Source organism: Astatotilapia calliptera, chromosome 18 (assembly GCF_964374335.1).
Source record: "Astatotilapia calliptera chromosome 18, fAstCal68.1, whole genome shotgun sequence".
Classification (NCBI taxonomy): Eukaryota; Metazoa; Chordata; class Actinopteri; order Cichliformes; family Cichlidae; genus Astatotilapia; species Astatotilapia calliptera.
The window spans coordinates 14,245,644-14,271,849 of record NC_137439.1 but is presented as its reverse complement, the minus strand read 5'-3'; the positions used below and the strand labels follow the sequence as shown (position 1 = coordinate 14,271,849).

General features: G+C 40.6%; 2 protein-coding genes across 2 annotated transcripts in view; one reads left to right on the top strand and one right to left on the bottom strand.

Moving 5' to 3' along the window:
* yes1 (YES proto-oncogene 1, Src family tyrosine kinase) overlaps positions 1-18,624 on the top strand; it is a 33,660-nt gene extending 15,036 nt beyond the window's left edge. Inside the window, exons 4-12 of the mRNA XM_026148738.2 lie at positions 3,354-3,452; positions 5,175-5,278; positions 5,892-6,041; positions 7,354-7,509; positions 11,217-11,396; positions 13,080-13,156; positions 13,966-14,119; positions 14,604-14,735; positions 16,688-18,624. Of these exons, the coding sequence (XP_026004523.1) occupies positions 3,354-3,452; positions 5,175-5,278; positions 5,892-6,041; positions 7,354-7,509; positions 11,217-11,396; positions 13,080-13,156; positions 13,966-14,119; positions 14,604-14,735; positions 16,688-16,896 (1,261 nt within the window). The 3' untranslated portion in view covers positions 16,897-18,624. The remainder of the gene's footprint in view (positions 1-3,353; positions 3,453-5,174; positions 5,279-5,891; positions 6,042-7,353; positions 7,510-11,216; positions 11,397-13,079; positions 13,157-13,965; positions 14,120-14,603; positions 14,736-16,687) is intronic.
* On the bottom strand, positions 18,321-24,538 carry clul1 (clusterin-like 1 (retinal)). Its single transcript, XM_026148739.2, has 9 exons — positions 24,399-24,538; positions 22,133-22,268; positions 21,802-21,950; positions 21,541-21,711; positions 20,621-21,056; positions 20,169-20,291; positions 19,871-20,085; positions 19,084-19,262; positions 18,321-18,882 (listed from the first exon to the last, which is right to left on the bottom strand). Exons 2-9 carry the CDS (start codon positions 22,233-22,235, stop codon positions 18,867-18,869), a joined length of 1,392 nt encoding a protein of 463 aa, XP_026004524.1. The 5' UTR covers positions 22,236-22,268; positions 24,399-24,538; the 3' UTR covers positions 18,321-18,866.
* Positions 24,539-26,206: the final 1,668 nt, after the last annotated feature.

The window sequence follows — 26,206 nt, the reverse complement described above, 5'->3', positions numbered from 1 at the left end:
ATGATCACTGAAGGTCAAGCTCATTAGAGTATTGACAAACCAATTAGCTTTGTAAACCAATGCTCATTTACTTCTTTTGATTTTATTTTGTGGATTACTCAAGTCTTGAATTTGACAATTCAGTATCAGTCATGTTAGTTCTCATAGTGCTTTGTAAGGATATCATGATTTGGAAGGAGAAATATGTCACTCAATACCTGCCGCAGCAGCTTTACCTTGTACCCCACATGTGCTCAGGTGTGAAAATAGGCGGCGTGCCAAGTGCTCTGCTTTTCTTGTTTGTCACGTTCCACGTCCCATCCTACCACTGTGTGTGTCCACATTGCTTTTGCGGTGATGAAAATGCCATCTGCTTCTAGAGAAGAGGTGGGACGAGTACAGATTGGCTAAAGGTTTTCAGACAGATTCTCTCTTCCTTCACTTTTAATTTAAGCTCCACATCTGCTGTTAAACACACTAGTAATTGTGGCTACTTGCTTATTTTAGCGTTCTAGAAAATTTTGATTCTTTTCCAATCAGTTTTACTTGTTTTTTTTTTTTTTTTTTAAATAATAGAAAAAGCATATATAACATTATATAGGGCTTTGGAGTTGATATAACGGCCCAATGTATTGTGGGACTGCGGCGCCATATTTGCAGGTCACGAATCAAAACAAGCACACTGTGGTGGACGATTGCTAGAACCATGCTTAAAAGCAGCTCAAAAGAAAAGGGATGGGATAGAGACTGATTGCGTCCGGATGCGAAGAGACGATACTTGGAAAAAATAGAGTGCGTTGGTAATGTGGACACGTATGAAATATGGCTGTGGAGTAGAAACCCTGATGACCTACCGCCATTGCCCTACCCTGATACCTTCTCGTACCTTGTATGTCAGGGGTGGGCAACTCCAGGCCTCGAGGGCCGGTGTCCCTGCAGGCTTTGGATGTGTCCTTGAACCAACACAGCTGATTTAAATGGCTAAATTAGCTCATGCAGTTCTCCAGAGGCCTGGAAACGAACTAATCATGTGATTCAGGTGTGTTGACCCAAGGTGAGATCTAAAACCTGCAGGACACTGGCCCTCGGGGCCTGGAATTGCCCACCCCTGTTGTATGTGGAGTCGGTGCATACATGGCGAACCAGTTTCGGAATTATAAATCTCTGGAGGCACACATCCAATTTACAAGATTTCAGGGTTCAAGATTTGGCTGTTTTTAAGCCTCCGCGTTGTGAGTACGTTGTCATTCAAACAAAGGTAAGTCAACTTGAGTACTGCGAGTAAAACGCGATTGATTTCCCCCCTCCCTCCGTAGATTAGACATTTATTAATGAACTGCACAATCTCCATATCATATTGTGTGTGTGCAATTATTGTCACTTAAAGTCAGGATTTGTTTCATCCATTTCATAGGCTGGTTTGCCTGCAATAACGCCAAATAATTAGCAAAACATAGATCCTCAAAATCACTCATTAGGATGTTTGTTCTATTACGCTATGACCTCAGAGCACATTGAAAATAAAACTAATAGGCTATAAAGAGCAATATGAACTTACTGGAATGAAATGATGGAGCACACCAACAGATATCTGGGGATAATAGAGAACTGGATATCAGGTTGTCTCACTGCTGCTATCCAGGCTTGACGCCTTCGTTTGGTAACATCCGATACTTGAGATCCCACATGTTGCTTCCAGGAGGGGAAAGAATGAAAAGGTAGACCATTTTCAAGCTTATTCCCTTGCCGGTCATGCAATCTAACATTACAACCGACCACACAGCAAGTACGACCCATAGCTGATGTTATCCGTGTGCTTTCGCTCCGCTCAATTGTTAGCTTTTTGTTTGGCCTGCAAATATGGCGCCTCAACCAAAAATCCTGGCCACGCCCCCTCCCACAATGTCATGCTCCAAAGCCTTATAATGTTATTGAGGCGTAATTTAACTTTTCCTTAACAAATTACTTTCCCATTTTCTGCCAGTGACTTCCCTCAAAAAGTAGTTCAGTCAGGACCACTTCTGTTAGGACTCACAGGTCACACAGACCTGGAAACCAGTCCATCGCCTCCCACGGCAACCTCTGGTTGCTAAGGAAACTTGTGGTGATAGTGCAATTTCAAAAAGAACAATGCAAACTGGAAAAGATAAACGCTCACCATCAAAGTAAAAGCTGTGCCTCCCTTCTGAAACTTTGAAGTCAAACGGCCTCTGTTCCTGCTTTATGCCTCACGTTTCAGTTTCACTATCACTTGCCGAGTAGTTTGAGTGTTTGCAGACAAGTTGCAGTCTTCCATGAAAACTACTAGCGACCAGAGCAATTGCTAGAAAATTTTTGGTGCAGCACCACATTATCTCTTTGCGAACATTTTCACACTACCAGCCGCCATCAACCGGTCAGGAATACATTTGCAGCTTATGGTTAGCAGTTGGTTGCCGACCAATCTGGTCTGTGTAACTGGGGTTTTAATTAAGTAATGCATGCAAAGGAAGAGCTGGGTTAAGGGTGGGTTCCAAATGGGTTTGCAGGGATAGCTCAGTAGGTAAAGTGGTCGCCCCATGATCGGAAGGTCGGCGGTTCGAATCCACTTAACGGCTACCCTGAGGTACCCCTGAGCAAGGTACCGTCCCTACACACTGCTCCCCGGGCGCCTGCTTAGTGGGCTGCCCACTGCTTCACTGAGTGAATGGGTCAAATGCAGAGAAAAACAAGTAATTTCCCCATGGGGATCAATAAAGTATCCATTATTATTATTATTATTATTATTATTATTATTATCAACAGCAGTAACTGTAGGTGATCTTGAGTTATTTAAATATTGCTTCCTGCTGAGGTTAGCTGTTATCAGCTGATCGCAAGCTGAGCTTGACTTCCTGTTTTGACTAAATGCTTAATATGTGGTCTTTGTGTCACATCACAAGTCTTTGTCAGTTGTTTGCAATTAAAATAAAGAAACTCAAACCCTTGAAATTTATTTTAAACATGTTTTTATCATCTGTACAAGTAATTTTTTTTCTTTTTTTACAAAAAAGCTAATTTTAGTCATCATTTATTAAATAATTTTGTATTCTTGATCTGTTCATTTAATACTATATATAATATATCAGTTATTTAGTTTCAGTTGATTTAAAAAAAAAAAAAAAAAAACTAAAAAAACACCAACAACATTCAGCATCTGAACTCCACCCACATTTTGATGACTCAGACTGCTGACGTCTTTGGATGATGTATAATCCTACCTCTCTCTGTCTTTTTTCCCCCTTTGTATGCTTTCATACCAGCTCCCTTTCTTTTGGAATAGGATAGTTTTTTTTAAGTCACACTTTTGTGTTTGTATTATGTGGTTCTGATTTCTAATTTACTTCTCTCTTCAGGGAAGGCGACTGGTGGGAGGCGCGCTCCATCAACACAGGGCAGAAAGGTTATATCCCCAGTAACTATGTGGCTCCAGCAGACTCCATACAGGCTGAAGAGTAAGAACTCACACAATTGCCTTTCCAAACATAGTATCTTTGCCTCTCTCTGTCATCCAACAACTTTTATTTCCACGTCTCTTTTTTTTTTTTTTCTTGTCCCTTCTTGTTATTTTCCCGTTCCTCACCCAACAGAGAGTCTAAACAATGAAGCCATGTATTGTCACAGGAGCCGATGGCGTTCTCTTTTCTGTTCTTCTTGTGTGACAGAAACATTGTGCTGCTTTTACACAGTTGTGGCCTAGTTTCTCTTTTAGCTGTTGGCCATTTTCACATTTTCACTTATGTTTGAGGTTTAAACTGCTCATTTAAATAAAATAAAAAACTGGGTAAACCTGCCCAACTTTGCCTTTAGCATGAAAAATAACTTACTGTGACTGAGTTTGCAGGATTTTAGTATATGAAGCAAGAAAAAGAAAAAAAACTCATTTCTTTGATTGAACTTCGCAAAGTAAGCCTTACAAACAAGAAAATTTAGATTTTTGTTATTTACATCTGGGAGACAAGTGGAAAATAGAAAATATACCATGGAATGGCTGTTCCAGCAAATTCATCCCAGGGTCAGACCGTGCGATGTTCAGAGAAATTGCAAACAAAGCCCAGACACTGTATACACAAACAGAACAAGTATAGCTTGTTTAGAAGGGATGCCAGGTGAAGGAAAAAAATGGCGGCACTGTTTAGGTTTGCAAAGTTGCATCTGAACAAACCACATGACTTCTGTACCAATGTTCTTTAGAGCGGTGAGCTAAAGTAGAGATATTTGGCTAAAGCGTCACGTTTGGTGAAAACCAAACACACCATATCAGAACAAACACACATCATACCAGCTGCAAGCACGGTGGTGGAGGCGTGATGATTTGAGCTTTTTTTGCGGTCACAGGACCTGAAGGGTTTTATTATAACACAAGATTAACCACACTGTGCATGTCCTCTGACTGGAGCCTTTTATTTTGCCGAGCCAGCTAATTCAAAAAAAGCCTCGCTTTCTTGAACCTCCTCTGTAGTAGACCCCTCAGTTCATCTTTTGGTCACTGAGTCAACCATGAATTCGTCTTTATATACCTAAATATTCTAGAGTCAGAAGCCATCTGTCCGACAGCTAAAGCTTGGCTGAAATTGGGTCGTGCAACAGAACAGTGATCCCAAGCACAGTAACAAATCTACAACTGAATGTTTGAAAATAAAAAGAATCAGGTTTGTAATGGCCCAGTCAAAGTCCAGACTTCAAGCTGATTGAGATGCAAACCTGAAGGAACGCTGTAAAGAAGAGTGGGGCAAAATTCCTCCACAATGAGGTGAGAGGCTGATAAAGTCGTACAGAAAATGAGTCCTTCGAGTTATTGCTGCTAAAGGTGGTTGTACCTTTTGACCTATTAAAGCATGGTATATGTTTTTAAAAGGATTGCAAAATCTTTTATAACTTTATTTTCACATGACTATAAATTGAAACATGCAAAACGCTTGTTGAAGCAAAGTTTTAAACAAGTGATTATTATTTTACCTTAAATTATATTTTATATTTTTTCCCCTGTCTTATTTTCAATGCAATAATGTTAACTCCACATATAAATACCTGTCAACTGGTTGATGTCAAATATATTGTCACATCACTACAAAACATATCCCTACTATATGAAGGAGAAAATGTAAATTGTGTGCAGTACATCACAGTGGGCTCTCCTCTTGTGACTGATTGTTTGACTTTATTTCTTTTGGCAGATGGTACTTTGGTAAAATGGGCCGCAAAGATGCAGAACGCCATTTATTGGTTCCAGGAAACCAGCGGGGAACTTTCTTGGCACGAGAGAGTGAGACGACTAAAGGTAGGATGATTTATAACAGACATAAAGATGGGCGTGGGTATAGAGACGTCACCCTTTCCCTTTAAACTTGAACTTTAGCATCATGACGATTTTCTTCTTTTGGACCAATAAGTGACTCTATTTGGACACAAGAGCAAAGTGTTAGCTTGCCCCGTCACATTTTCTAACAATTTATTTAGAAAGATGTTTCTATAGAGTGCTGGGGGCATCACAGGAACACAGATACCTGCTGATTCGTGGAATGAGTGTAGCATTTTTAAATACTGGATGATATTGAGATCCGGTGCTTCAAGTTCTCATTTGGTGGATTGAAATTTTTGGCACTTTTGTGTTTCATTTTCCTTCTCTAACTGGACACACTAGCAGCGTAGCTATACCAATGGCTGTAATGCTTTGTCACTTGACCCACCATTATCACTTTACTGTGTAGTTTACTGTAAAATAGAACCATAGATCTATCTGTATGTCTTTGTTCACCTTCCGACTTCATGAGATTTGTAGGCTCATCTGTGACTGTGGCTAAATATTTTTTTTATTTCTTATCGGTTTAGTTATTTTAGAGTGTTTATTTTCCCGAGCAACACATCTAAGTTCATTTCTGTGGATTGTTAAGGTGCGTACTCTCTGTCCATCCGTGACTGGGACGATGTAAAGGGAGACAACGTCAAACACTACAAGATCCGCAAGCTGGACAACGGCGGTTATTACATCACGACACGAGCGCAGTTTGAGTCATTACAGAAGCTGGTGAAACACTACACAGGTACGCTGCCCATCTTCTGCACACTCGGGCGTCTTATTTACGTGTGGAACGCATTTAGACAAAGTGCTGTTTATAACTGGACAGATTTATTTATTTATTTATTTAGTTCTTTCCTTTTTTCAGATGCATGTTTTATGAAGCCTAGTGGTGTTATTTGGGCAGATGTGATGTAAAAGTCACTGAGACCATAGAGACTTATTCTTTTGAAGGGTTTTAGCATTGCAAGTAGTCCCCTGCCTCCTACTCTGGCTCCATACAGTGTGTAGACCAGCAGATTCAGTGCTCACAGTGGGAAATGTATTATTCAGCTGCAGATCTATGTGTTGAATATGTATGCGTGTTACAGAGGCTTTTTTGCTATGGTGATTCTGAACTAGTCACAAGCAGCGCTTTCACCGACGCGGTCACAGCTCAGTAACTCAGTAACGAGGTTCTAAAAAAAAAAAGTTTAACCCACTGGGACTTAAGCCAGAGGAGGCCATGAATACAAAAAATGTTTCACTTTTTAAAAAAAACTGTCTCATGTAGCTGAAATCTGCACAGTATTGATAAACAGTCATTCTAAAGGTCTCCTTTGGTATCTTAAAAGAAAGCGACTGCAGCGCATGGTGTGTAAACACATTCAGTACAAACTGTTTTTGCGAACTGCACAAATCCTGTTAAACTTGTAAGAAAATCTATTTTAAAAGAGAGTGTTTGTTAAAAGAGACTGCGTTTCTGGTTGTGTTGACCGCATTTTTCCACATAACTGATAGAAATCACTCGCTGCTGTGTGGGTTTTTTTTTTTTTTTTTTTTTTTTTTTTTTTTTAAAGAACTGTTACGGCTCAAAGCTCTGCAGCAGTGTAGCCTTTGATCTGGAGACAGAAAGTCAGGAACAAGTGAGAAAATCTTCACTGGATCTTAACTGCTCAGTGTTTGAATACAGGCTGGATTTCCACTCATTCCTCTGTTTTCCCCTATTTTGTGTGCAGAATTCCAGCAGGACATGATGTAGCGATTGCTGCTGCTGCCAAACAAAAAACAAAAACCCAGAACCTTGATCTTCTTGCCTTTTAGTGTAGTTGAAATCAAAATAAAACACGGGATACTATTATGGTGAAAATCAGATTATTTCTGGAGTGCATGTTGGAAATAAAGTTTTTCTGTGAGGTGTGGGGACGGGGATCAAATCTGTTGTGATTTGATTCTAGTTTGCTACCTGCTGGTGGCCAGGACTGCATGTGGATAAAGCACTCCGCATCAAAGCTCATTCACTCACTCACTCACTCATTCCCCTTCTTTTTTTTTTTTATGTACTTCTTCCTGTGTAGAACATGCGGATGGTCTGTGCTACAGGCTGACGACTGTGTGTCCCACAGTAAAGCCGCAAACTCAGGGACTAGCTAAGGATGCCTGGGAAATCCCACGAGAGTCACTCCGGCTGGAGGTCAAACTGGGACAGGGCTGCTTTGGAGAAGTTTGGATGGGTAAGAGGCCACTAGAGCCATACTCAAGCACACAGTATGAATGATATTATTTATTGAAATCAGCCCTGCAGGCACAGAAACCAATGCTTCAATCTTTCATTGTGCTCACTCACACTAAAGAGTGACAAAGCAAAATTCATCTACATGCCCTCCAGATGTTATGTGACAATGATGGCTGTAGTTTTTGATTCCTGTACAATTGGTTGACAGCAAGGACGCTACTTTTATGTCTTTGTTAAATATGGAGATGGGGATTGAAAGCAGCAGAGACTTCATAATAAAGAGACATGCTACTGAAAGAATCCTGAATGGAAGCTGTTGGTAGGAGTATAAACCCTTATTATAATCCTTATTGATGCACAAGTCCTTGAATAAGTGCCTGGAGGCATTTCAAGATGGCTGCTGTGTGGCAACGCTTGCTTCTAGAAGGACTACAGTAAACAGTACAGGGAGTGCAGAATTATTAGGCAAATTAGTATTTTGTCCACATCATCCTCTTCATGCATGTTGTCTTACTCCAAGCTGTATAGGCTTGAAAGCCTACTACCAATTAAGCATATTAGGTGATGTGCATCTCTGTAATGAGAAGGGGTGTGGTCTAATGACATCAACACCCTATATCAGGCGTGCATAATTATTAGGCAACGTCCTTTCCTTTGGCAAAATGGGCCAAAAGAAGGACTTGACAGGCTCAGAAAAGTCAAAAATAGTGAGATATCTTGCAGAGGGATGCAGCAGTCTCAAAATTGCAAAGCTTCTGAAGCGTGATCATCGAACAATCAAGCGTTTCATTCAAAATAGTCAACAGGGTCGCAAGAAGCGTGTGGAAAAACCAAGGCGCAAAATAACTGCCCATGAACTGAGAAAAGTCAAGCGTGCAGCTGCCAAGATGCCACTTGCCACCAGTTTGGCCATATTTCAGAGCTGCAACATCACTGGAGTGCCCAAAAGCACAAGGTGTGCAATACTCAGAGACAGGGCCAAGGTAAGAAAGGCTGAAAGACGACCACCACTGAACAAGACACACAAGCTGAAACGTCAAGACTGGGCCAAGAAATATCTCAAGACTGATTTTTCTAAGGTTTTATGGACTGATGAAATGAGAGTGAGTCTTGATGGGCCAGATGGATGGGCCCGTGGCTGGATTGGTAAAGGGCAGAGAGCTCCAGTCCGACTCAGACGCCAGCAAGGTGGAGGTGGAGTACTGGTTTGGGCTGGTATCATCAAAGATGAGCTTGTGGGGCCTTTTCGGGTTGAGGATGGAGTCAAGCTCAACTCCCAGTCCTACTGCCAGTTTCTGGAAGACACCTTCTTCAAGCAGTGGTACAGGAAGAAGTCTGCATCCTTCAAGAAAAACATGATTTTCATGCAGGACAATGCTCCATCACACGCGTCCAAGTACTCCACAGCGTGGCTGGCAAGAAGGGGTATAAAAGAAGAAAAACTAATGACATGGCCTCCTTGTTCACCTGATCTGAACCCCATTGAGAACCTGTGGTCCATCATCAAATGTGAGATTTACAAGGAGGGAAAACAGTACACCTCTCTGAACAGTGTCTGGGAGGCTGTGGTTGCTGCTGCACGCAATGTTGATGGTGAACAGATCAAAACACTGACAGAATCCATGGATGGCAGGCTTTTGAGTGCCCTTGCAAAGAAAGGTGGCTATATTGGTCGCTGATTTGTTTTTGTTTTGTTTTTGAATGTCAGAAATGTATATTTGTGAATGTGGAGATGTTATATTGGTTTCACTGGTAAAAATAAATAATTGAAATGGGTATATATTTGTTTTTTGTTAAGTTGCCTAATAATTATGCACAGTAATAGTCACCTGCACACACAGATATCCCCCTAAAATAGCTAAAACTAAAAACAAACTAAAATCTACTTCCAAAAACATTCAGCTTTGATATTAATGAGTTTTTTGGGTTCATTGAGAACATGGTTGTTGTTCAATAATAAAATTATTCCTCAAAAATACAACTTGCCTAATAATTCTGCACTCCCTGTATACAGGAAGTAGTAGTATAGAAGCATCCTGACTGTGAAGGGGAATTCTTGCCAAGGAGGAGCAACTTTGTTTTTGTTTGTTTGGGGTTTTATTGTTTTGTTATTATGCGTGTACAAATTGAATAAACAAGATGCTGTCTTGCATCTGTCTGGATCCATTTCTGCTCTAACAGAGCAAGATAACATTTGAAAATATAAAACAGATGCTGTTTTTTTCCCCTCCCTTTTTGTCGATTCAAATTTACTCAGTTTATTCAAACCACAAAGAGACAGAAAAAGAGGATGTTTCCCTGCAAAAGTACTCCCGACACAGTAAACGCCTACGTAAATGTGTTAGTAGCTGAATAGTTATTGTGTGAAATATGTCAGAAATACTTGGAAAGGCTGCCAGAAACAGGAACTTTACTCAGAGCCATGTTTCCAAAGAATTTGCTGTTTGAGGACGAGGTGATGAAGCAGAGCTGTAAACATGACCACGATGAGCCGCGGCGTTTCGAAAAAGTCTTAAAAATTTGATATGTTGTCTTTGTGTCCTTTTCAATTAAATATGGGATTTGATTTGTGGGTCATTGCATTCTGTTTTCTGCACTTTCATATTAATGAAATTATTAACAGGGTTGTAGATGGCGATGTTAAGGGATACATTGCGATAAACCAGTGGCCTCCGTGCGTTCGAGCAGTACTTCCGATGTTAACAACTTGCAGACATAAATCCCCGCTGTAGTCCAGGTGTTTGACACAAACACTTATGAATTAGTGAAGAACAGGAACAACTTTGTGGACGTAAACACACACAGTCATTAGGGCCTACAAACATGCCCAATGTGCATGATTTATATGCGCATGAATATGAAACTTATGTAGAGTTAATGTGAAAAACAAATGACACTGATTTATGTTAGTGTTTTAACGTCAGGAGTGGGCCTGTTTTGCTGCCTCACCGGCACACGTACTGATGTCAGAGCTGATTACAGATTCCTGTGGGTTTTCATAGACACACACACACACACAGCTCCAGTAATCACAGGTCACTTCCTACGCTTCTTTTCACTGGCCTGCTTGTGAGACGGGGGCCTCTGAGTGAACACGACTCTCTTCTTTCATCGTTGAGTCTTTAATTAAGCCTGCCCTGCAGCAAGCCTCGACCTGCAAGCCTCCACTGAGCAATCCCAGGAATCCCTCTCTGTCACTCACTGTTTCGTGGTTTCGTGATGGTTTTCTGCTCAGCTGCAGTTCGTGCTGCTCGTGTGTTTTTGTTTTTTTAGATGATGTTCTCTATGCACTCCCCACCTCACGTTATTACTTATAGATATTATCATTGTCTTACTTTGTCCTTCAGCTTGCGTGCGTGCACGCAGAGTTTGTTCGCTATGATTCATTCATGAAGCTCAGCCCTCTAACGAAAGCAGTAGATCTCCTGCCTTGGCTTATTGTATGTAAGCAGGGCGTGAGTAAGTGGCTCTCAATCAGGAAGTGGCCGATTATTTCAGCTGCCATGTTCTCTCCATACATGGGAGCCCTGCCAGAGGTCCAAGTGATTTTAGGATTGACTTTTTAATCACGTGAAAGGGTTAGAAAATGGGCCTTTTAGTCTTTTAATGAATTGGAAGTGTATTTCCTCTGTATCTTTCAAGCAAAGTATTTACTTTTGCAAAGTAAATAAGTGATCATTCACATTTTGTTTCATATATATTCAGGCACATGGAACGGTACGACTAAGGTGGCGATCAAGACCCTGAAGCCGGGCACCATGTCTCCAGAGGCTTTCCTGCAGGAGGCTCAGATCATGAAGAAACTGAGGCATGACAAACTGGTACCTCTCTATGCCGTGGTGTCTGAGGAGCCCATATACATTGTTACTGAGTTTATGGGCAAAGGTAAGAACTGTTCAGTTTCCAAACCAGAAGTTATGACGATGCACACAAAGAATGTATATCTTAAATTTATTTGTATAGCCCAGTATAACACAGAGGTTCCAAAGAGATTCACAGGAACTAAAGCATATGAACCCATATGAAAACAGACATTTAAATAAACAAACAGTCCATCAGAAATAAACACAAATAAACACACAAATCGTGTTTGGTTTTAGAGCCAAGAAATGAAGAAATGAAATTTAGTCTTAAAGCATTTGCAGTCATTCATATGTTAAACACAGTGCTAAAAAGCTCATTAAATCAGTGTCGCCTGGCTCTACAGATAGCTGTGTATCGACTGCACAACTATGCTAACAAATGTTTTGCTGTTTGGTGACGTTTCCAAGTGGCAGCATGTATAAGGAGAAAAATAATGGATCAAGACAACTGCCCTGTGGAACGCCATAGAAGTCATGAGTGGTTGATCTCCGTAGATGATGATGAATTTTCTGTTAGTGATAATATAATATGATCTAAAACATTCAAGTATATTATAAAAGAGTCGTGCTGTGACTCATTTTTTTTTCATCCATAAACTGTTTAGGAACAGCCAGCCAAACGTGCCCATACTGTTTGCAGTGACGTCTCTTTGGGGCTTGTAGTTAAAATAACACTAAAAATCAAAAGACAATCACTTTGAATCAACTTCAGATGTGTGCTTCATTTGGCATGAAATAACAGGAGAGCTCGCCTCACCTGGCCACGAAACTGCTCCTCAGTCAGTTGTCTGAAAATGGAGACTGTGTATAAAAAATGGCTATAATACCCAAACACTTCATGCATTCATTTTTGTAAAACCTCTGAATTAAAGCTGAAAAATCTTCCCTTCAAGCACAAATTGATTTGTTTATTTGGATTTAAATCCACTGTGGTGGCATAGAGAGTCAGAGCGGCAAGAAAATGTATGTTTATGCAGAGCTTGTTTGAGTGCAGCTTTGAGATAAATACATTTTTTTTCCACTCCAAGAGTGAGGCAGGAAGTCTGACATATCTTGTGTAAACCTTAGAAGTGAAAATATCGACAGACCTTTCAAAGAATAAAAAAAAAACTGACGTCCTCTTGGAATAATAATTTGTGTCTGTCAATTTTTCTATTAGAGTGTTTCTATAAAAGATCTTCTGTTTATCTTTTAACCTCAGAAAAGTAAATGCAAATTATTTCAGAGCTTATATAATGTTATCCCTGGCCTCAGAGCTCTTTTTAGAGCTGTCACACAGATTATACTTAAGCCAAGCGATCAATAGCCACTCCTTTCACTCTGATTGATTGATTTATTTTTTGAGCAGATGTTAAACAAGAGCAGCAAAAAGGTAAAATTTGAACTCATTAACTGGTACAGAACTGTGATTAGAACAGCCAGATAGTTCCATCAACATTTAATAAGTATTTCATTCTTAATCTGACCCCATTAAACACACACAAACCTTCCAGTCAACAACTTGCTCACCCCTGCACCACTGGATCCCCCGCAGTCCAGCAGCCTTTAAAAACACATCACAGTTCATTTGAAGGGTTGTATTCACTTTTTAACAGTCGCGGTGCCTCCAGGTTATTTCTGTTTCTGTTTATTTTGGTGTTGTCTTTATACACGTTGCAGACGGATGTATTGATTCTCTTGACAGTAGTCTTCTAAACTCTGGCAGGTAGTTTACTGGACTTTCTGAAGGAGGGAGATGGAAAGTATCTGAAGCTTCCCCAGCTAGTGGACATGGCTTCACAGGTAGGATAAAAACTCAGTGTTTAAATGCTAACACAGGTGCAGCAGCTCCCCGTGTCTCTTCCCTGCCCGGCTGCTCTTTTAACTCTGACTGAGGGGAAAGATTATCATACATCAGCAATGCAGCGGAGAAAGCTCCACGCGGGCTTCTTTCCAGCCGTGTGTGTAGGTGTGCATGAGTCAAATATTCACGCCCTGTGAATACTGGTTTCGGTTTGTTCTCCATCTGGCTGGCATAATTTATTTAAAATCTACCCTTCCCCTCTCTGCCGCTTCCTGTGCAACAATGTGCGCCTCCTCTCCCCCTCCGACAGCTCTTCACCGCTGCGTGTGCCTCCCCTCGTTGTCCCCCACTTAACTGCCTGTAGCACTTAAACGCTGCTCACCAGAGGCCATTTAAGCTCGCTGGTTCAGTCACCTACTGTGATCTGCTCTTAATTTGCCTCTTCACGCTCACAGGCTCCCTCTCCACTCTGCAGAGTAGTAATTTTTCTTTTCCTTTTTTTGGGGGGGAATTAAAACTGAAACAGGCTGAAACCCAGAGACGCCTCAGAGGGAGTTTACAACAAGTGTGAGAATGGTGTCGAATGGCTGTGTTCAGGATGTTTATCCAGATGCTGTTGGTGTCATTGTTACAGGTGTAGAGTGCCTTGTTTGAGTTTTGTCTTCGTGTATTCTTGACACCTAAATGCAGCTATGTTTATTTGATCTATAATTGAAAATAAAACGTCCTTTTTTCATGCTCGCACTTTTGCTTTCTGAAGCTGTTAGAATAACACCATTACGTCCTGTCCAATCCAACTTAATCCCAGATTGCAGACGGCATGGCCTTCATTGAGAGGATGAACTACATCCACAGGGACCTGAGAGCTGCCAACATTCTGGTCGCTGATAACCTGGTGTGTAAGATCGCTGACTTCGGCCTGGCTCGGCTCATCGAGGACAACGAGTACACCGCCAGACAAGGTGTGTGACAGGGAGCGGATGCAGTTGGACGCATGTTTGTCTGCACTGACTATAAATAGAGAACATGTTGATACTGGGCCTCTCAGTGCCTGCTCTGATCTATTTAGTTATGACTGCTGCTTAATACAGGACTTGGAGCTTAAATAAATTGAGTTGAACCTGAAAATGTCACAGCAGATTTTGATATTAGCTATAATTAAAAATGCAATTTGCAGGCCCGCTACATGAACCATGATTTTGTTCATTTAGGCTACACATGCTTACATTTTTTTGAGCTGAAGGGTGGTTCAAAAAATCAGTTAACGTTTCTAATCAGTTGACCGATTTGGCATCCTGATGTGAGGATGTGCTGCTTTTTCACAGTTTCTAACATTTGAAAAGTTTAAATTATTGATTTACCAACTGAGGAATATTCAGCAGTCTTATTGATGTTTTCTTTGCCCATGCTTGACTCGCCTCGCTGTTTCCTTTTCTTTTTTGCCAGGTGCTAAATTCCCCATCAAGTGGACGGCACCTGAAGCTGCCTTGTATGGACGCTTTACCATTAAATCAGACGTCTGGTCGTTCGGTATCCTGCTGACTGAACTTGTGACCAAGGGCAGAGTACCATATCCAGGTAAAGACAGCACACGCAGATACATGTAATGCACTTTTAATTTTTGCTGTAGATGCTTTTGGCCCCTCCTCCTTTGTTCAGCTGAATGGAGTTCTCGTGATGGTTTGCCCCAGGAGACAGTTTTGCGTCATGATTATTTTCCAGCACGCTATTGTCATCCTCAGTCATCTGGGGCTTTTTCACCCTGTGAATTAGAATAGAAATCCACACATGTGATCTGATATGAGTCATCTCAGGTGTTTAGTGACTTGTCAGTCACTGGCAAAGTACCCTTGCATGTGTGATCCCCCTTCTTATCCCTTTCTTCCACCTCGTTTCTGCCCCCTGCTGTATGAGATCAGTACTGCAGTGTGTGCCTTGAACTGTGTTAAACTGACAGTGATTACAGAGCATGCCATATGGACGACTTAACGATGTCTTGTAGAGGTCCATCTGGCTCCAGTGGCCTTCTTGGTTTCAGTGCAAATCATTCCTCTAATTATTTCACCCCAGAGCTGCAGATTCAGGGGGTTGAACCCACTTATTTGCATTTTTTTAAACCATAAAGTGTCTAACTGTACATGTATGGTCTGCTCTTCTTATTTGAATTCGATGCTAGACAGTGCAGATGTATTTGGATGCAGTTAGACCAAGTGTCTGGACCGTGATGTGTCATTTCTTTTCCATTTTATATCAAGTGTGTGTGTATAGGTATCTACTGTTACCCGAATAGGCAGACATGATGTTAGAGCTGAGGTTTTAACATGCGAGATGTAAATCATTCTACCACCTCAGCAGCCGACATATTGCTGCCACCACATCCTGGTCTCAGCAGCTGCTCGGGGCTTTTCCTCTCCTCTCCGACTGTGAGATAATCTGATCCCCACTCTCCCACAGAGAGATGGAGGGGGGAGGATGCGGCTATGCTGTGACCATGCCGCTGACTCTGTGTCATAACCTCTTTTAGCTGCAGTTGAGCTCCCCACGGAGCTGTTTCTGTGCTGTGTCACAGAGTTCATGATCACGATCTTCCTGTCTTGGGAAGAAATCTGTGACACTGGGACGCGGAGCTGGAGCAGTTCTGTTTGTTTTCTTGTTGTTCAGTTTTACGAGTAAACCAGTAAACTGGAGGAAGCTACGCAGACTTCTCTGTGAGAGCGTTGGAGCACCTGTATCGGTTTATTTCTGCTAACAGTCTTATCTCCCTGTATGTGTTTTAAAATTGACTAAAAGTCTTAACAGGAAATAATGAGTGAACTTCCAACTGGGTCATTGAGGTTTTTTTTTCCCCCCGTACCACAGTGGTCTGCGTGGGCATTTAATCCTGCTGTCAGCTGTATGACAGCAGCGCTTTCTACAGTCAGGCTGCACACTGAGCTATTTCCTAATCAAAAGTTGTACTAGTTTTCTTGACCAGAAAACTTTGGAAGACTCCTTCTGTTATATGGTTTTTCAAATAACCACAGAGAGAAGTCATATTAATGTGGAAGTCAAACTATATTAGGTGTGTGTGTGTGTGTGTGTGTGTGCGTGTGCTTGAATGCTTCAAAGGCAAAAATAAATGAATACATCCGTACAAGGACTAGAGTGAAAATTAGTGGAAAAGCTGCTAATGTCCAAAGAAAAACTTTGAGAGATCTTCAGAAATTCTGAAGATGTATTTCTCATGACCATAATAAATAAAATAAATTATATAAAAAACGTCTAGAGTTATATTAAACCACCAATTTATGAAATTTTATTCCCATCCATCAGAGTGCACAGCTTCACTCGGCACATAGGTTAGATGGTGCGATAATCTCCCTTTTTGTGTGTCTATAGTGTAAATTTCCACGATTACAATCCCACTGCCTTACTTAGATCAAATAAATGAATAGATGTATGAAGTACCTTTGTAATGAATGTTTGGATAACCTGACTATATAATGGCTGTCCATTTATATTGTATTTCTTGTCCTTTTTTTTCCTTTAAGGCATGGTGAATCGAGAGGTACTCGAGCAGGTAGAGCGAGGTTACCGCATGCCCTGCCCACAGGGCTGCCCCGATTCACTGCACGAGATGATGAAGCAGTGCTGGAAGAAGGAGCCAGATGAAAGGCCGACCTTCGAGTACATCCAGTCCTTTTTAGAAGACTACTTCACAGCCACAGAGCCACAGTATCAGCCAGGAGACAACCTCTAGTCGGGAGGATCTGGGACTAACTCTGGCAAACCGCGGTACATCGGCAGAGATCAAAATCCAGGAAAACCAACGTTTCTGCTGAAGCTGCAGAAAATACTTTTTTTTTTTTTTTTTTTACAAACTTTTCCAAACTGACATACCCGATGTAGAGGAAGTAGAGGTTTGTCCCTTATGTACCTGGGGGGCCAAATATGTGGGGAAATGTCCAAGCGGGTTGAACTCTGAGAACTGTGCATATCACAATAATCCATATAGGCTGGCCACAACACTGTGATCCAAATTTTCAAATGAATGGTTACTCGCGGATGCATTTTTTTAATGAACGTTTTTTTAAATGAGAAGTTCCCCTACCCTTCCTCCAATCCACCATCTTTTTTAAATTAAATTTAACAACAAAAAGTCTTTGATATTCGAGTGAGAGCTTTTATATGTATATGAGTTTGGTATGAATATGTAGGTTGATAAGAACAGACTGCTGACAAATCAAAGGAAAAACAAACGGCGACTCAGTGGGCACAAAAGGAGCAAAGGATTCGAGTATTTCCTTTAATTTGTCAGCCATATGTATGTAGTGGGCACCCAATTACTGTGTGAGATGTTACGTATGTGCTCTGACTGTAAAGTGTGGAGCATTATGAGGTGGAATAAATGGAGGAGGAAAAACGGTGGTATCGTATGGATGCAAGAATGTACTGAGAGATGACCGCAGATGTACATACAGTATGTATAAAAAGTGTATTTGAGCAGGTGTGACGAGGTGGAAGAAGCAGGAATAACAAGTGTTTTATATGATTCTTTTTTAACAGGGTTGTTTGAATCTCAAAATGAAATTTTCTTCTTTTTTTGTCATTTAATCTGGGACTTGAAATCATAAAGAGGTATTTTGCTAATTTACAAGTGCAAACAGTTTTTCCTGATTAACGTTTTGTATAAGAAAAGAAAAGATTAGACAGTTCAGCTGTGAAATTTAATTAAGATTGTCTTCATCTTTCTATAAGATTTGCTTCTTGTCTTTCTTTCCCTGTTGTACAGCTCTGATTGCTACAGAAGATTCTTGTAGATTTCTCTTCATTATTGCACACATCTACACAGTCGAATTTTGCAGCGCCGTGACTGACGGTGCAGGAGTCTCCATACGTGGGACTGTGTGCAGATCGACACTGTCCTCATTTCAGATTTTGCTGGAGGGAAAAGCTTTATCCAAAGCTACAACCTCAATCAAGTATTCTCATAGGTTTGAAATGCAACTATGCAAAGCCGTGCGTGTGGTGATGTTTAATGAAGCATCTCCAGTGGTATTTGCATGTGAGCAGCTCCGCTCTCCTATGATTTTCATAGTTCAGTTCCCGGCGGTACAGATGATATATCACTTCGTGTGCGAGTTAAATAGAAACAGACAGACAAAACAAACACCTGGCACACACTGTGTTCCAGACAGGGCTTTAGTGCTTTTACAGATCAAAATCTAATAAGAAATTCTTAGAAATGCTTCCATTCTCTGTCCAGGTGTGTGTGATGGGGAAATTTGGGAGTATGAAAGCTACAAAGATGTGAACTTTTTGTTGTTGTTGTAATTCTTTCTGTTCATCACTCAAAGAACATGTGTGATTGTTCTTAAACATAAAGACATGGGGACTTGAACTAGTAGGGACATGAATAATGAAATGAATGAGAAAAGTTACTAATAATGATTTTTGTACAGGAAAAAAAATAAAAGGTTTACTCAAAGGTTACTTTTACTACTTGTGTTCTTGACGAGTTGCAGTGATCTTCTTGAAGAGTCGGACCCAAGACGTCCAGATGTTTTCTTAAACGTGGCTATTTTTAAAAATTCATTTAAATTTATGCTTCTTTTTACTTTACTGAATACTGATGCTTTCTGACTTTGATTTGACATTTGTAGATTTCAACAAGATGATGGCTACAATACAAACATGCTCGAGTTGTATTCACTGTTGCACACTGCAGTATTACTCATCTTCAAACCTGTAAAGAAGCAGAGAAAGCAATACCTAAATGATCTCCACCGTCGTTGTAAAACTGATGAATATTGCATCAATATTTCAGAAAGATTCAGCCTTGCTATCTAATGACATTTCTGCCTTTTTCTTTAAAAAAAAAAAAAAAAAAAGGACAAGTGATACTGACAAAAGCATGGGTGAAGGGTTCAGTCATTCTGGCTCTCACCTGACCATCTCCTTGTACTTCTCCAGAGCCTCTCGAGCCACATACTGAATGAAGGCTGGGTCCTGCAGCTCCAGCTCGCTGGGAACGGTGAGGGTAAGCGGAGGAGAGTTTAGGATGCTTACCTCCACCTTGGTCTCACGAACAGCCTCATTCTGTTCATTGTGGCTCTCTGGCGCCACCTGGAGAGTGGAAGAAGTCATTTTACATCAAGCACTCCTTTGCAGTGGCATATACAATAAATATTCCACTTTTACGATCAGATTTAAAATTTTCCTTTTTGCTAAAGCTTAAAGTTCGGGCTGGATCAGATGACTGAACCATTCCTATGTTACACTGCTATAGGTGAGTGCTGCTGGGGAGGGGCTTCCCGTGATGCACTGAGCATTTCTTCTTCACTCGTCTCTTTTCACTCTGTGCATTTATTCTCCACTGCTGTGTTTAATCATTAGCAATTAAACTCTGGCTCTCTTCTATATTTTATCTTTTGTCCTATTTTCCTTCCCTCACCCAACCAGGCATAGCAGATGGTCGCTCCTCCCTGAGTCTGGTTGTGCCAAAGGTCTCTTCCTGTTGAAAGGGAGTTTTTTTTCCCCCCATTGTCACCAAGTATTTCTACTATTTTATAAATGTTTGCGATTTAAATTCGGTTTATTGAAGATTTAAGAGTTCCATGACAAAAGCTCTGTGGATATGCCTCCATTTAAATTTCTCTTTAAGAAAACATATCTGCTGTTTTTATTTCATATTTCATCATAGCTTTGCCACCTCTTCCACCATCCCTCCTCACCTTGGTGATGTGGAAGATATTTTGTGAAGCGCTGCTGTTGCTCACAGCCTGAGCCACCCAGCTGTATACAGCCGACATGTTGCTGAGCCAACTGACTGTTTCATCAGTGTGGTGCTGGACAATAGACAAGATCTCATCAAACTGCTCTTTGGAGATTTCCAGCAGCTGAGAAACGTCATCCAACTCCACGTGCAGTTCCCGAACACTGGGACACTCTGGAGCCAAGAAGAAGATAAAGTTTTAAGTTTCAAAATGTCAGCTCGAATAAACGTCCAGGTTGAGGCTGGTGGTTGCTCACCTGTGAGCAGAGCTCCCTGGCAGTTCTCACACTCGCTCTGTAGCTGCCAGCACTCTGATGTCTGTCTGCGGAGGGCTCTGCACAGCTTCCTGTTCTGCAGGAAGCGAGGAAGACTTTCCCTCTCTACAACAGATTTTTTTATTTATTTTTTAGTTTGCTAACACTTTATGGAACAGCTAAGAATAATAAAACTCAGTCTGTACAGTTAACTTACAAATAAGAAAATGCACTGAAATTTGTTCAATTACATTTAAAATGATTTCAACTCAGTAGTTCCAAACCATGTGACACTGGGAGCAAGGAATCTGCATATTTTAATTCCAACCAATTCCAGCAGCAGCTCTATAAATTTACAGATGGAACCAGAGAAATCTGCAGCTGTTATCATTTTTTGTATATTTGGCACACGCTCACTGGCACACGTGAGGCAAACTGCTCGGCTTAATCATTACCTTTCTTCTTCTCCTCCTCCACTGTCTTGTGGATATCATCAAACACCTGGGTCACCACAGCTCCAAACTCATCCACCACACTTTTAGCAAAGTCAAAGAAGGATTCCAGTACTTCCTCTAGTCCCACACCCTGCAGGAAGCCCGAGTCCCGGGCAGGGTCGTAGGGATCAGAGGTGGTTTCTTCCATCAGGATATCGGTGTTGTTCAGAAAGGCTCTCTGAAGAGCTTTGTCAAGCCTGCTGCTCAGCTTAGAGACCAGGGTGACGCTACGGTTCACCAGCATTCCCACTTTATTGACCAGTCGGTTGAAGGAGTCTTCCATCTGGACGATCTCTGTGTCTGTGTTGTTATCCTGGTTTACCAGAATGTCCCCTGCTTCCAAGTTGGTCTCACGGGGACCAAAGCGCCGGGAAACTCTTTTAAAAAAGGTTTCTACCTACAAAACAGAAGTGATGGAAATTGATGCATTTCACAGAATAGAATAGAACAACTGTGATTTCAGGATTGGGAGATAATTCAAAAACATCCCGTTTTAGCTGAATTTAGCATCTACTACTCAAACATCAGGATTTATTTTGAGGTATTGTTTTATTGTTAATATACAAAACAAAAACGCTATTATAACAAATACACAATGAAAAAAATTAATTAATGATAATAAATTAATAAAATAATATTTCAGTTTTTGTCTCGGTATGTATCTATTTTTAAAATGGATTTGCACTCAATTTTTATGACTCCCATTACTGACTAATTTATTCAAGCGACTTCAGACAAAGTTATTCAATGCATTGTTATGAAAATACAACAGTCTGTCAGTGGGAGAAGATTGCGCCAACTGTACAACTGTCATTTTTCAACTGAGAACATGTAACTTTATTTCTAGCAGCATTATTTGAAGGGCATGAAAGTCTGCATACCTTAGTATGGAAAGAAGCAAAGCCCCTGCGGCAGGTGGAGGTATAGAAGTTTTTACATGCATCCTCCAGACAGGGTCTGCAGTCCTCCCACTCAGTCTGCAGGGAGTCTTTGCACTGCTCCTCTGCCTCTTTTAGCTTCTCAGTCACCTCCTTGGCTAGTTCTGCTGCCCCCTGGTGGTCAAAATAGGATTCTTTAATATGTTTTCATCATTGACTTGAATCTTTTATTTTCTTTTGCAGGAAATCAAACGTGGATCCAACCTTCTTCTTTTCGCTGCTGTTTCTCAAAGACCTCATCAGGTGTTCATGCTTCTGCTCATTCCTCCACATCACCTCCTTCATCTGCTTCACCCCATACAAAGCTCTCCTTACCTCCTCATCCACAAGCTTCTCACCACCCAGTGACAACTCTGAGAAAACAAAAGGAAACTGAGTGCATTTTAGTCTACACATAAACACACTATTAAACCCTAAAAGTTTAATATTAAGAACAAGAAACACATTTCCTTCAAAGTCACTTACAAATATTTCTGAACAAAAGAATAATTAGATGAACCAAATCTACTTGGAAGTGTCTGTTCTGCAAACTCACGTTTTAAAGTGTCCTCTGAGATGCCTTCACCTTGATCCGTAGGTACAGAATCGAGGAGACCCAGCGTCACCAACAAAAGTGTTAAACCCAGCAGGAAGTTCATTTTGGAGCTCTGTCACAGCGACTAATAAAAAGTCTGACAGGATATACCAAGTGTGATTTAGGGGTTACGTATGAAACCGACTCACATTTAGACACTGAGATTTAAACACAATTAGAGCCTATCTGTGCATAAACTTTAAGATTGTTATCAAAGAGATCGTTTTGCAAAGATGAGTAAGCAAATCATGGCATCATGGTGACCTCTCATTTAAGGTCACTAGATTAATATGCAAATAATGCTACACATAGTTACTTCAAATGTCAGTTTTGAGACTGACAAGAACTTTTTGAGTACAGCTAAATCTTATTTTTTATGTACATTACAATTACAAGTTATAATACTTTAAATTGATAACAACTTTAATACATATAGCATGTTCATGAGTATTTTAAAACCTTTTTAACTTGATATTTATCCCTAAACATTTAAACATTCCATTGTTTTAATAGTCAATGAAATGAATGCCACATGTGAACTATATGCACAAAAATAAAAAATACTCAAAATAACAATTATACTCAAAATTATGTCAAATATATTAAGATGGTGAACACCTGCACTTTGCACTTGGCTTTACTGCACTACAAACTTCTAAAAAGGACGATGAAAATAACATGAATATATAAAGAATATACTTATTTCCCTTTAAATGTAACTACTCCCCAGAGAGTGAGCTGCCGAGGCGGAGGTTTGTGCTCTCTGGAGTTTTTTTCTTAGGCTTTCTTTTCTTTGCTTTCAAATCTAACAATTTGACTTATTTGTGCTTGCATACACAAATCCATCTTTATCCATTTTCAAGAAAACAATAAGTGCTATCTAGTCAGCCACAAAGGCGACAGGATTTAAGGGTGAGCGTGAGCCTGATTTAACGTGGTCATATAGAAGTCTCCCACTTGGTGGCGCTACACAGCCACTAGGCGCTGAAAAATCCGGATGATCTTATATCGTCGTGTTGGTGTTGATCCTGGAACAACATAGTAAATGTTGTTCCAGGATCAACATTGCAAGTGACCAATCACATTCTTCTGACGTTATTCTTTGGCGCACCAAGCCATTCGTGCATTTATGAAATTCCAGTGTTGCAAGGACAATATCAATTCTGCTTAGCGTTTATTAAAGGGTTGGGGTTAGGGTCAGGGTCAGATCGTGCGAAAAATCCCACCTCTCTCATACTTACTTCTCAGTTACCATATTTGTTTACATTTCACCAATAGTTTCCTGCACAGAATAGTGATCACTATACTTTACTGCATTTAAACAAATTTAACTTATATTGTTTAGAGCAATGGTGTAGCCTGTTATGACTCTATGAGGAGGCTTTGCCCTTTTTCTTTTCTTATCTTTTTATTCATTTGGCTGACTGAGTTTAGTTTTTACTTTAAGCAGCACCAGTGTGAGGTCAGCAGCAGGCGGTGATCACCAAGCAAAAGGCACCGTAGGGTCAAATTCAGCTCAAAAATTTTGCAAGCTGTGTTTCCGACAGGGACATCTGTTGTGTCAGGAGGTTAAGCTCCATAAAATCACAAGGATACACAAAAGAGGAAACTTTAAAAATACATTTTTGAATTGTTTTGAGTTGGGTTGCCAGTTTGGTAACAATTAAATCATCTGCCTGAATTTTCTAGAGCCTGTGCCTCAATTATAAGCCTCGTGAGTTACACAATTTGGCATGCAGCAGGGATTTACAGTAAACAGGGATGAACTTTTTAGGGATGTGCTAAAAACAGCTTCTCTATTCTATTTTACTGTCTCCAGTTTTTATTAAAATATGTTTAAACTGATTCAACTATAACTCAATAACAGACTCCTGTCTTTTCCTTGGCGTATCTCACTTTTTGCCCTTTGCCAGCTGACATCCAGGATGAGTGGGTAAAAAAAAGGGGGAAGAATGGTGTAATTTTTTTTAACATGATTTCATTATTTATGGTTATGGTTATGAATTTAGGTTAATTTTTAAATACAGCTGCTGAATATTTGAATTTTATTTATGGCAATAATTAAAGTATCTATCTATCTACAACTGTTGCTGTGCTATCACAGCTCATGGAAAATTTCCGACTTCACTTAGAAAAAGCGTTAATGATAAAAGTTAGCTGAAGAAGTGTTGATTAACTAAAAGACAAACATAACAACAACAGAGCGATTACATGAGGCACAACTCACCAGCAGCAGACTGAAGGTGCTTCTCTGTCGACCGAAATAAACAAAGTGCTCGGTGTGGACAGATCTCGTCAGGATATCTTGACCTGACGAGATCTGTTGGTAATCTTTCCACTTCAGCTTTATCCTATTACTGTCCTTGCTTGAGGTTGATGCCCGTTAATCCAGCAGTCGTCACACTGACTGAGTGGTTTGTTTTGGACAAGAGACTGCTTAGTCACATCAAACGTACTGTTGACAACCAGAAAAATGTATTTATTTCAAATGTTGTAATGGGGTATCGGCACATGTCAGACAAGACATCAGAGGCCAGAAGTCTTGTACGTGCACATTAGAGGCTGAAAGGTTTGAGCGAGGTTTACTATGTGGCTGGCTTTTATATGAGGTGTAGAGAAGATGTCCCTGAAGGGATTCAAGTTAAATAACCACAAAAGAGTCAAAATGTCTCAGAATCAACAGCAAATTCTGATTACATCTGCCAGCAGCTGTACATCTGTGTAAAGGCTTTTGGAAATGTTTGCTGCACACACAAATATTAATGTTAAATTAACCATTAACCAGTCAACCAAGCACACATGGTTGTCTCAGTCCTGTTCACTCACACACACACACACACACACACACACACACACACACACACACACACACACACACACACACACACACACACACACACACACACACACACACACAGTGAGCTGAGCTTTACACGTTATTCTTTCTGTTGTTAAGCTTGTTTTGGGTTTTTTTTAACCTGAGCCGGACTGATCTCATAACCTATACTGGCACAGGTGAAAGAGGTGAATAGTACACTCTGTTATATATTATATGAATAGAAGCCAGTCCAGCCTATTTTTTAGTAAAGGGACACATTCCTCTCAGCAGAAAGCTGTTTCCATTAAAAGTTTTCATTCTTGGTCAAATGCGAGGGACTCTCTCACTGCTGCTCCCATCATTCTCAAAAATGTGCCCTCTTTGCATGGTGTGACCCAGATAATAGAGTCCTTATGGATAATAATCAAAAACAGCCAGTGCTTCAGCCTCACTGACACCTTCTGCACCTGGTTCCTATAACACTGCAGGGCAAACCCGTTCCTCCCATGTCCTTCCATGGCTCAGCTCAACATAAAACAGTTGAATGTATAAAATGGCACTTGGCTGTGTAAGATTTCAAGCACACAATTACTCATTGAGAAATTCAGGTCAATTTTATTTATATAGCGCCAAATCACAACAACAGTTGCCTCAAGGCTCTTTATATTGTAAGGTAGACTTTACAATAATACATACAGATAAAAACCCAACAATCATATGACCCCCTATGAGCAAGCACTGTGGCGACAGTGGGAAGGAAAAACTCCCTTTTAACAGGAAGAAACCTCTGGCAGAACCAGGCTCAGGGAGGGGCGGGAGAAGGAAGACATGCTGTGGAAGACAGACAGAGATTAATAACAGGTATGATTCAATGCAGAGAGGTCTATTAACACATAGTGAGTGAGAAAGGTGGCTGAAGAAGAAATACTTAATGCATCATGGGAATCACGTAGCAACCTACACCTATTGCAGCATAACTAAGGGAGGATTCAGGGTCACCTGGTCCAGCCCTAACTATATGCTTTAGCAAAAAGGAAAGTTTTAAGCCTAATCTTAAAAGTAGAGATAATGTCTGTCTCCCGAATCCAAACTGGAAGCTGGTTCCACAGAAGAAGAAAGCCTGAAAACTGAAGGCTCTGCTTCCCACTCTATTTTTTAAATACTCTAGGAACAACAAGTAGGCCTGTAGTGTGAAAGTGAAGTGCTTTAATAGGGTA